Here is a 12,465-nt window from a genome sequence, read left to right on the forward strand (position 1 = left end):
AAGAAGCTCTCTAGAACTTGAGGACCTCTGGGCTATAATATGGTGTCTGTGGGCACCCATTTCTTTCTTCCTCCCCAAAACTCTTTCTCAAAGCTTTTCTCTGCCTCATTGGTGTGTCAGAAGACTCAGAGAAATATCACCTTGGTGTGTCCAAGAAGCACCAATTCAAAAATAGCCTCCTTCATCAAGGGATTATGTTTTACTTGGAACTGCCAGACATTATGTGCCAGTTCCCATGGCAGCCATTTTGGGGCAGTGCCCCCTGCCTATTCTAAATATCCAACAGGGTGCACAGGCTTAATAAGGTTAGGTTCTCTGGGTTGTACATTCTGCAGCTTCAAAAGATCGTTTATTTATTTTCAAGATTTTTCTGTTAATTCTCTCTCAGTGGGGACAATCCTGGGGGAAAATAATGTCCAGATGTGTCCTAAGATGAACATCAGATCCAGGGCGGGAGGTTGATTGTCTCCTGTCTTTTACTGTTTTGTGAAACTTTGCGTAATGCCATGTTAATACCTGGAAGAGAAGGGACTATTGTGGTACGAGGTCACACTGTCATTATGATAGCTGAACTCCATACTGACAAACAGTGTGGAGTCTGCAGCTATATTGTTCTTAGATTTAAGAATGCACTTCGGAGACTGTGATAAGCTGTAAGATCAATGCGAACTTTGTCACTGACTTTCATAAAGCAAAGACAGATATTTTTTCAGTGTGCCTTTTTAAACATATATATTTCGAATTTGGTATTTGAATTGATTCACTGTTAATCAGAGGATTAACTGTTCTATAAACATTATCAGTTGTATCAACTGGACTGTTGGATTTCTGGCTTCTGAGATTGTTTTGGAATGGACCCAAAGAAATAACCTGTACCCAAAGAGATAACATTGTATATTAATTCACTACTTCCCCCCCTCCTCCCCACCCAAAGGACATGCATGAGCACATGTGAAACTACCTTATTCTGAATCAAACCCTTGGTTATCATTGTCTACTCGGACTGGCTGTGGTTCTCCAGGGCTGCAGGCAGATGAGGTCTTTCACATCTCCTACTCCCTGATCCTTTTGACTTGAGAGCCAAAGTGGTGTAATGGTTAAGAGCAGGTGAATTCTAATCTGGAGAACCGGAGTTGATTCCCCACTCCTCCATCTGAGTGGCAGAGGCTTATCTGATGAACCAGATGTGTTTCCACACTCCTACATTCCTGCTGGGTGACCTTGGGCTAGTCACAGTTCTTCGGAACTCTCTCAACCCCACCTACCTCACAAGGTTCGGTTGTGGGGAGAGGAAGGGAAAGGAGCTTGTAAGCCACCTTGAGTCTCTTTACAGGAGAGAAAGATGGGGTATAAATCCAAACTCCTCCTCCTCCTCCTCCTCCTCCTCCTGCTGCTGTTCTTCTTCTTCTTCTTCTTCTTCTTCTTCTTCTTCTTCTTCTTCTTCTTCTTCTTCTTCTTCTTCAGATGCTGAGGATTGAGCCTGGGACCTTGTGATGCCAAATAGATGTTCTATCAGTGAACCATGGCCCCTCCCCAAAACTGGTTTACAATATTAATAAACACAGTGAAAATATTATAGAAAAAAATACAATTGAAACAAAACAAGCAGCAAGTAACCAACTGTAACTCGATCCTGTATTTTGTGGTCTAGTGCATCGGAGGGGTATAAGTCGTGAGCTAACATCAAAGGGTCAAGAGCTCTTTGGTGCTTGCCCTTTAGCTCATGCTCCAGGATTCACACCTTGCCCAAGTTTATACTGGAGACAAAAAGAACAGAACAAAAGCACAGCTTGGGTCTGCAGATAGCAGCAGTGATGGTTCTCCCATTGTGTTCCCCCGTGAGCAAAAGAGTGTTTGTGACTCTGCAGACTCTCCTGGGTCTATTATCCACTTTCTAGCAAAAACTATGCTATCTTTCCCAACTATTTTTGTAGGCTGGGAGTTGCAGGCTTCACATGCAGCCTGTTAGGAAATTAGACGATGGTTCTCAGGACTGCTTCTTTCCCCATGGGACTTGTCCTACAGGATTTGAAAGGTTTTTAAGCTGTTGTCTATAAATAATCCTTATTTCATAGGATTCTTCCGCTGTGCCTGCATTTCTGTTGTCCTTTCTAGTCCATGCCCCATTTCCAAGACACAAAAAATTCTTGGCAACATGCCGGATAGGGGAGTTGGGAGTAATTTGGGATATTGTTTTATTATTAGCTCTCATCAGAGAAACGGTTGGCAACTTCTGGCTTAGAGGGCTTCTCCAGCTATACCAAGCATGTGTGATAATATCTTTTGGATAGAAAATTTGCCCAAAATAATCTTACCAAAACCTCCTGAAGAGCAGGGCATTCTGAATGCATTTAATGGCATTCATATACCTCCAAATTTAAACATTGCATGAATATGCAATCTCACGGTACATAATTAAAAACGAATCCTTATTTCACGATGAATAACCTTTGGACTATAATGCATCTTAAATGGGGAAAAAAACTATCTCTGGACAGATTTTTCTTCGAAAAGCATTTTATGAAGGAAGATCTGGTTGAAATTTTTAAAATCTCATTTTTTTATTTTTTAAAAATTGATTTTTATCCATCCTGGTCTTTGTCGCTACATTTTTTTCCCTTGTTGATAATACAAGTGAGCCAGTAAACAAGGTTTCATGCTGATACTGAAAAAAATGCACTGGGTCCTGACTGGGATAAAATGACAGTGCTGGTAATGCAATGTCTTCTCCTGAACTGACTTTTCTCTTCACTGAGACCCAGAGGCGTAGCAAGGGGGGAAGTGCCCAGTGCACTGGTGCGTCCTCCGTCCCGCCCCAGAATGCCCCCGCCCCAGAATGCCCCCTCCCCGGAATACCCTCACCATGCCCCCGGAATGCCCTCGCCATGCCCCCGGAATGCCCTCACCATGCCCCCGGAACACCCTCGCCATGCGCCCGGAATGCCCTCACCATGCTCCCGGAACACCCTCGCCATGCCCCTGGAATGCCCTCACCATGCCCCCAGAACACCCTCGCCATGCCCCTGGAATGCCCTCACCATGCTCCCGGAACACCCTCGCCATGCCCCTGGAATGCCCTCACCATGCTCCCGGAACACCCTCGCCATGCCCCTGGAATGCCCTCACCATGCTCCCGGAACACCCTCGCCATGCGCCCGGAACGCCCTTGCCACATCCCTGGAATCCCCTCACCACAGCCCTATAGGGGCGCGTGCCTGGTGCGTCGTGCACCCCCCAGCCCCCTTGGAACTATGCCTCTGCCAAGACCCTCAAAAAATAGCTGAGCTCCCCTTTCTTGCATTGGGTAAGACTGGGAGACAGACAAAGAACAGATCTTTCTTGGCAGCAGTGTCCTGCCTTTGGGTTTCCTTGTTCCATTAATCCTGCCAAGACGATTCCATTCTCACCTTCTAAAATTTAGTTACAAGCATTTTTTTTATTTCAGTAGAAGTTTGGGAGGTGAAGCAGATACTGATTTGATTTACTGTTTGTGTCATGTTTCCTTTGCAATACTGTTTTATGGTTTCATTTCACTGTATTCTGATTTAATTGTTCGGGTGTTGTGGCTGCGGATGATTGTTTTAATTACTTTTTTTACTCTCAAGAATGAAAATGAATGACATATGGGAGCAATCCTAAGCAGCTCTTTTGAACATCAGTCTGGTGGGGCTTAATGCTAGAAAAGTTAATATGGGATTGCAGTCTATAGTTTGAGTCCTTTACTCAGCTGAGTTTTCCTTGATTTCATGGGGATGTTAATTATATTAAAATTATTTTAAGAAACAGAGTCACAGTAAAGATCAGCAGAAAGATAGTTGCCTGGTTCCTAAGTGAACATAAAAATAGCACTTTTTACAAACAAAAAGGACTATTACATTTTTATTGCACTGTTAATCTGGTGAAATCCAAGTTCTTAATCTGCTGATATGTATAATGAATGTCAACTTTGATTTCTTCAACTGCGGAAGTTCTGCAGAATTCATCATAAGGAAGAGTTAGCGTGTTCCTGTTGGAAAAAGTAGCCAAGCTGCCTAATCAGTCATGTGAGACCATCTTTAATTATTATTTTGGTTGTTTTTGAACCAATGGTGTTTTTTCATCTTTGCAAGATCCAGCAATTATGCCCTTACCTGTCTCACTCTGACCATGCCACTGTGATCCATGTAATGGTCACCTCCAGGTTAAACGAATGTAACAGGTTCTATGCAGGACTACCCTTGAGACTGCTCCAGAAATTCCAGCTGGTCCAGAATGCGGCAGCATGTATTCAACCAGTGCTCTAGCAGCTGCACTGGCTCCAGGTGGAGTACCAAATCAGGTTCAAGGTTTTTGTTATAGCCCTAAATGGTCTGGGACCTTCGTATTTGCGGGACCAGCTCTCTCAGTGTACCTTCGAAACAGTACTTCGCTCAGCTGGAAACAACCTACTGGAGGTCTCTGGCCCAAATACTATTTAACTGTCCTCAACCAGAGCCGGGACTTTTTGACTCTGGCCCCAGCCTGGTGAAACTCTTTATCAGGTGAGATCCAGGCACTGTGGGGCCTGATGCCATTCCTCAGGGCCTGTGAAACAGACATGTTCTGTCAGGAATATAGTTGAGGACAGCAACAGTTTTTATTTAGCCGGCCTCCCTTCCCTCCCACCCTCTCTAAATAAATATCAACATGATCAAAAGAGGCTAGAGAACGGGGAGAAATCAGTGAAGATGAATAAGAGGAGCGAGATCAGGATGAGACCTTTGGTCAGAAGAAGCCTCACTATGAAAGAAAGGAAGCCAATGAAATATCACTCAAAGAAACGAGAATTTGTCACCTGGATTCCTTTTCCCCTTTGTATTTTTCACACTGAAAATTAGTCTCTTGAATCCTTTGATACAACGTGGAGGTACTATTTCTTGTAAATAATGGGCTTTTGCAAAGTTTGTTACCTTTGGTGATGCTTGGAATGGATTTTGGGGGAAGGCTACCCCTACAGGGGAAGTTCAGAATGCGTACTTTGTAACTGCCCCCTTTCAGAAAGAATATGGTAGATGCAATATGCGCTATAGGGAAGAGCCGTTTAAACCAATAATTCTTATGCAGCGTTGCTGTTTAATTGGCAAGGTGTTGGAGTGTTTTCTGATCTGCATGAAAATATGCAGTGTGAACGATATGTGTTTTAAATCCTGATAATTTGTGATATACTCCTGGGGCTCGGTTGGTATGGTGGTGCTACTGTTGGGAGATGGTTCATTTTTGAGTATGCAGGAAAATCTAGGTCAATTAGCACTGAGTTTCCTACCCCTCTTTAGGGAAACCAGGTATTGTTTGAAAACATTTCTTACATCCTAGTGAGCAACACCTTTTTCCAAAGTATGGAAGACAGTGTCATGTGAGAAGTACTGGCTGCATGGCAACTACCAGAAGGCAGGTGTGAGGATCTTGTCATGTCAAAGCTGACTGAATTTCTTGAGGCTAATTTTCGCTTATCTTCTCCAACATCTCTTGTGTCTATCTTGACATGTGTTGCTTTGTATGAGGGAAGAACATCCTCGTGCTCGATTTAAAAAAAACCTTTACATTTTTGCAAGCATCTTTGTCGCTCAGAAATGTTCATGAATTTGCAAGCACTCATCTGGAATGTGTTGTCGAAGGCTTTCGCAGTCAGAATCACTGGGGGGTTGTGGGGTTTCTGGGCTGTATGGCCATGTTCCAGTAGCATTTTCTCCCGACGTTTCGCCTGCATCTGTGGCCGGCATCTTCAGAGGATCATTCAACTGGAATGTTTGCAAAAAGAGCGGAGTGTGCATGCGCACAACCATCTGACCCCTCCACAGTAGCTCCTCTCCTGTGTCATAAACCTTATTTTCAGAAGGTGGGACAATCTGCCGTATGGACGGGCTCTTTAAATGCTAGTGTGGTTCCATGCGTTGCATTCCGTATCTCCTGCAGCATTTGCTGGCCTTGATAGGAGCTGATGGTTTTGTGGTCAAATCTGAAGGCTGAGGAAATGGCAGTTTCCCATCAGCTCTAACAAGCCAGTAAGTTCTGTGTGTTTGGCAGTCGCAGCTTCTGGCCAGCTGCCTGAGTGATGAGGAATGCCACCTACGACACAGATACAGACATGCTCCAAATATCACTTGCCAATTGTGAGCAAATCACCCGAGTGCCGCTCAAGAGAAAATGGGCATTGCAAGCAGAATAACTGATTTACAGGCATGCTACTGTGAAGTATTCCAGTATTTCTTTTTGGTGCTGGTGTGGCTGGACTTTGTGTTGCCTTGACACCTATCATTGGCCCTTTCCGCACAGGCAAAATAGAGCGCCCCTGGGATGGCAAAAACGCAGTCCCTGGGGACGCATTCGCACAGGAGGCACTGCTGATTCGCAGCAGCACCATCCTGGCCGCCCCAGAACGGCGTGAAGCCGGTGCTTTAAACCTTGCTCATCAAGCAAGGTTTTTGAAAAGCACCACCTTCCTGCCGGCACGGTGCGAACCACACTGCTGGGAAGATGCTGTTTCCCCCCTCCCCTCCACTCACCAGCCTTGTCCAGCATCGCTCTGGAGGGCTGGGGGACACGCCTATGCTGCCCTCCGACTGCAGTGTGGGCATGTCCCTCCAGCCCTCCAGAGCAGCTTTGGACGGGACAGTGAATGGAGGGGGCCGACAGAGAGGCGGCTCTGTGCAGAGCCACCTCTCCATCAGGGGAGAAAGTTGGGGCTGCTCGCACGCTGCTGTGCAAGCAGTCCTTGAGCCTCCACCGGCACAATTCATGCCAGTGGAGGGGCGTTTCCGTGTGTGCGTGGAAACTGGCTTAAATTGCAGTGCAACACGGTGAATCTTCCCTGTCGAACATCCATCTACTTTGGGGGTTGTATATCCCAAATGTTTGAAACATTCCAAGCAAAAATCATGAGTAGAAATTTTCATTGTGCATGATTGAGTTCTTTATAAGAATTAAAGGCTTGGGAATCCAGTCTGGAAGAGGAGGGACCGTCGTTTGGTTTGCAGAGCATTTGCTCTGCGTGCGGAAGGTCCCAGATTTAGTGCCCAGCATTTCAAGTGAAGAGGATCTAGATCACAGGTGTCAAACTTGCGGCCCTCCAGATGTTATGGACTACAGGTCCCATCATCCCCTGCCAGCATGATGCTGGCAGGGGATGATGGGAACTGTAGTCCATAACATCTGGAGGGCCACGAGTTTGACACCTGTGATCTAGATTTACTGTCTCTATCATTTCAGACAGAAGCAACAAAGAAGAATGAAGATGTGTGGATGGATCCCCTTGAGAAATTATTTGTTTTTCAATATGTAAAATAGCTATGTAAAATAGCAAGATAGTTAACAGTTTGAATGTTATATTACCATTTATGCAACAAATATTAGTAGGAATAAATAATAGATTAGCAGACACATAGAAACATTGAGTATCATAGACACTCAGGATGTAGTCACATGATTATGAGTTCTTCTAAACGTAAGGCCAATGTCAATTGTATATTTAGGTGGAAAGTGAAGTTTAAATGTGAAATTGTACGATGCTCTAGTTGGGGAGTTGTTTTAATTTTATGCTTACATTTATGCTTACATGCTTACAGCAGCAGTGGCGTAGGAGGTTAAGAGCTCGTGTATCTAATCTAGAGGAATCTTGATTCCCAGCTCTGCCACCTGAGCTGTGGAGGCTTGTCTGGGGAAATCAGATTAGCTTGTACACTCCCACACATGCCAGCTGGGTGACCTTGGGCTAGTCACAGCTTCTCGGAGCTCTCTCAGCCCCACCTACCTCACAGGGTGTTTGTTGTGAGGTGGGAAGGGCAAGGAGATTGTAAGCCCCTTTGAGTCTCCTACAGGAGAGAAAGGGGGGATATAAATCCAAACTCTTCTTCTTCCTCCTCTTCTTCTTTGTAAAGTTGAGAATTATTAAGAGGGACAAATGATCCCTTATTTGTTATTAAAATTCAATAAACAATATCTTTTTAAAAAAGTTAAGAGGATAAAGCAGGAGCAAACATTAAAAATAATCTGTAACTGAGACCCGAAAGAGTTGCCGCCGGTCATAATACACAGTGTTGCCCTTGATAGGCCAGTGATCTGACTCAGTAGAAGGCAGTTTCATGTTTTTGGTAGTTGGATTTGTTATGGGGCAGCAGAACGCTGGTAGAGCAGCCTCCTTCTGGAATGACTGTAGGTTAGATTAGTGCCTGTTGTACCATGAATGTGAATGTTTCCCCAGAACTTATTCCACTCCAGCAGCTCTTTGTAGGTCCAGTGAGCTATGACATCTTCCAAAGCCTGGCTTATTACGGTTCACAGAACAAGTTAACCCCGTGAGTGTGGTCACTGAGACAGAGGCCCTTTAATGGCACCCAGCAGATCTAAAAGAGCTCCGGGTTTATGAAATTTCTAATATACGGCTGTGTTTGATGGGGTCATAGTGGGTAGCTCAATGCAAGTGTCAACTCCGTGTGCTGCAGCAGTGAAAGAGGCAAAAAGGGTTAGAAGGAAAGGAATTGAAAATGAAATGGCCAGGGTTATAATGTCCCTGTATAGATCTGTATTCCTTTGGAATATTGTGTGCCGTTCTAGTCACTGTATCTCAAAAGGGACATTTCAGAACTGGGAAAAGTACAGAAGAGGGCAACCAAGATGATTTGGGGGCTAGAGCACTTTTTGGGGAGGGAAGGGGATTCTGGAACTTCATTTACAAAAGAGATAGCTAAGAGGAGACGTGACAAGAGTTTTATAAAATCATGCACAGGGTGAAGAAAGTAGACAAAGAACTTTTTTTCCCTTTGCCAAAATATGAGACCTCAAGGACCTCCAATGAAACTGAGGGGCAGTAGATTAAGAACAGACGAAAGGAAATACTTTGCACAGTGAGTGAGTAAAATGTGGAATTCACAGTAGTGATGGCCACAGGCCGAGATGGCTTTGAAAAGCTATTAGATAGATTCATTGACCATAGATCTATCAGCCTTGGTGACTAAAGGGAACCTTTACATTCAGAGGCATTAAACATCGAAACATGATAAAATAAATATTATTCCCTGATGCCCGTCACGATTGCATCTTTGACGAATGTGACTCATTCATTTCTCTGGACTCAAGCATAATGGTAAGGGCTGCTAAACCTTGTGGCCCGTCACTGATAGATTGTGGCCTGCAAGATGCCTGTGGTTGCAGTCCCTGGTAGGAAGCAAACATAGAACAGTTGTTGAACCACCCAAAAGATCAATTATTCCTAGCTGGCTGCCTGTGTTTTAAGTTGCCAAGTGACAAGTCCAATATTGTGACTCTGAGTTTGTGTCCTGTTGCATTTCCTGAGTCTAACCTTCACAAAATGCTTCTTGTTGCAGATACGAATGAATGTGCTGATGAGAACGGAGGGTGCCAGGAACAGTGCTGCAATACAATTGGTAGCTTCTATTGCAAATGTCCAGTGGGCCAAAAACTGGGAGAAGACAAGAAGTCCTGTGAAGGTAACAGAATGTCCAGAGCCTCTGGCTTGCTCAATTACAAAGGCACTCTTTCTGAAGTGGGCTGCTTTTTGGTTTGGTTTTGGAAAGCAGTTTAGTAGTTTATGTTATTTATAGTTCACTTTTCTCACAGGGACTCAAGGAGGATTCCAAGTAGTGAGTCTGTACAGTCAACATAATGGGACATTCAATAACCAGTGCATAGTGAGTCAGTATAAGCAACAAAAAAAGGAGTGTTCAGTAACCAGTACAGTTAGGATTGTAGAAGTTTGAAGCCACTAGAAAGAACTGAAATATAGCATAAATATTAACACATTAGCAGCCCAATCCATAGTGAGGGGGCTGAGGCAACTCCTGGAGGTGACACAAGAGAGCCACCTACTATACAGTTTCAGTTCTGGATGTTTGAATTGGTGAGTCAAGGAACAAAAGGTAAATCTGATTTTTTTCCCCTTGTGTTGAAGCTTTTTTAGATAGTATCAAAGCTTTCTCAGTCTAATAGCTAGCAATATCTGAAATGAACCACAGTGTTTATTTTGCCAAGGGCCGCTGCTTCTGCCTCTGCTGCCTTGATAATTCAGACAGTCTATTTGAGTTGAATTAGAGTATTCAGTTGTCTTTGTAAGAGGAAAAGGATCCTGAGGCATTACTTCTGCTAACATGTTATATTGGGCTGTTTATTCCTTTCCCCCTGCAATATCCAACGATAGATTTGCCTTCTACTGTCACGGGTATTGTGAACTCTGGGTCTAATATGACTTGAGTAATTTAAGAGTACTAAATAGATTGTTCCAGAGGGGGCCAGTCAGGGGTGTAACAAGGCATCCCTGGGCAAACTGTAGCCCTGGGCAAAACCTGAGTTGGATGCCCCCCCCCCCCCACATGGGCGGCCACTCCACCACAACCAATTTTTTTTGCACCAGGACATTGGTGTCTGCAGGGGTTGAATTTTTAGACATATCAGCACCAAGTTTTCAGCGTATCATCAGGAGACTGTCCTTATGCTACTCCCCAAGTCTGGTGAGGTTTGGTTAAAGGAGTCCAAAGTTATGGACTCCCAAAGGGGGTGCCCCATCCCCCATTGTTTCCAATGGGAGCTAATAGGAGATGGGGGCTACACCTTTGAGGGTCCTTAACTTTGGCCCCCCCTGAACCAAACTGCACTGTAAACCTGGGGGGGTATCATCATCAGGCAGTCTCCTGATGAGACCCCTGAAAGTTTTGAGACTGTGCCTTCAGAAATGCTCCCCCCCCCAGCCTGCAACCCCCACTGGACAAGCAATCCAGAAAACTCAATGCAGAACAAAGATTCTTGGGCAAATTTCGTGGGATGTTCCTGCAGGGGGGGCGCATTTTGGATATACTAGGGGCCAAAATTTCAGGGTCTCATCAGGAGACTTCATTTATGGCCCCCCCCCTGTTTATGCAGTTTGGTTCAGGGAGGGCTGAAAGTTATAATCCTCAAACTGTACCCCCCATCTCCTATTAGCTCCCATTGGAAACAATGGGGGATAGGGGCACCCCTTTTGGGGGTCCATAACTTTGGACTTCCTGAACCAAACCTCACCAAACTTGGGGGGTAGCATAAGGACAGTCTTCTGATGATACCCTGAAATTTTGGTGCCGCGAGCCTAAAAACTGTGCCCCCTGCAGGCCGAAAATGGAAAACCACTAAAATACCCAAAAACTAACCCAGCATTTTGATGCCCCCCCAAGGTGATGCCCTGGGCAGCTGCCCACCTTGCCCAATGGGCATTACGCCAGTGGGGCCAGTGGAAATAACCTAATGAACACTTTGATTCTTTTCCTTTAAAGGTAAATGTAGCATTCTTTGCAAACATCAGGTCATTATTGACCCATGGAATGATGTCACATCACAAAGTTTACTAGACTATATTTGCAGGGTGGTTTGCCAACCCTACGCTTTACCCTCAGCAACAGTGGCATAATTAGGCAAACTGGAGCCCTGGGCAAAACCTGAGTTTGATCCCCCCCCCCCAGGCGCATGCCCAATGCAACACACACACACCCCCTTGTAGCTACGCCCAGTGGCTTATCTAGGCAAACTGGAGTTTGGTGCCCCCCCCATGGGCAGCCACCCTCTCCCACTGTGACCAAGCAATGATTTTTATACCAGGTTGTTTCAAAGTCACCATCACATTATAGAACATGCCCCAACTCACAAATCTGAGCACAGCAATAAGCCATGCCACACAGCAGAAATAATTTTTTGAAAACATTTTCAAAATGCTTTCAAAATGTTTTATTACTGCTATGAAAACATTTTATGGTGTTGTATCCAGTACCCCCAATTGGGGAAAACAGCATCACTTTCAATGTTCCAAAGGAGAATCTGGGCTCCCTAGTTTAAACAAGTGATGCTGGAATCCACCCCAAAACAGCATCATTTTCAATGGTGTTTAAACTAGGGAGCCCAGATTCTCCTTTTAAACCCACCTTAAAGGGAGAATCTGGGGTTCCCAGTTTAAACAACATTGGAAGTGATGCTATTTTGGGGTTGATTCTCCCCCACCCTGAAGCAGCATCACTTGCAATGTTTAAACTGGGGACCTCAGATTCTCCCTTTAAATCCATGTCAAAGGCGGGGGGATTTAAAAGGAAAATCTGGGGAAATTTGGGAAGTGCCTGCTGGCAGGGGTGCAATCGTTAAGCTAGCAGCACCAAACTTTCAGGGTATCTTTAGGAGACTTCCCTAATGATACCACCCAGGTTTGGTGAAGTTTGGTTCAGGGGGTCCAAAGTTATGGACCCTCAAAGGTGTAGCCCCCATCTTCTGTTAGCTCCCATTGGAAACAATGGATGATGGGGCACCCCCTTTGGGAGTCCATAGCTTTGGACTCCCTGAACCAAACCTCACCAAATCTGGGTGATAGCATCAGGAGAGTCTCCCAAAACATCCCTGAAATTTTGGTGCTGCTAGCCTAAAACCTGCGCCCTCTGCAGGCCAAATTAGAAAAACACTGAAAATACAAAAAGTCCCACAAAC

At 44.9% G+C, this 12,465-nt stretch overlaps 1 protein-coding gene across 5 annotated transcripts in view; it reads left to right on the forward strand.

Annotated features, from left to right (window-relative positions):
• LOC125438244 (multiple epidermal growth factor-like domains protein 6) overlaps positions 1–12,465 on the forward strand; it is a 281,987-nt gene that overhangs the window by 134,801 nt on the left and 134,721 nt on the right. For all 5 annotated transcript variants that reach the window (XR_007245317.1, XR_007245318.1, XM_048506532.1 and 2 more), the window contains one exon: positions 9,339–9,461. Coding sequence is in view for 3 of the 5 variants with exons in the window: in XM_048506532.1 (XP_048362489.1) it covers positions 9,339–9,461 (123 nt within the window). In the remaining 2 variants the exon portion in view is untranslated. The remainder of the gene's footprint in view (positions 1–9,338; positions 9,462–12,465) is intronic.

This window comes from Sphaerodactylus townsendi, linkage group LG08 (genome assembly GCF_021028975.2).
Source record: "Sphaerodactylus townsendi isolate TG3544 linkage group LG08, MPM_Stown_v2.3, whole genome shotgun sequence".
Taxonomy (NCBI): Eukaryota; Metazoa; Chordata; class Lepidosauria; order Squamata; family Sphaerodactylidae; genus Sphaerodactylus; species Sphaerodactylus townsendi.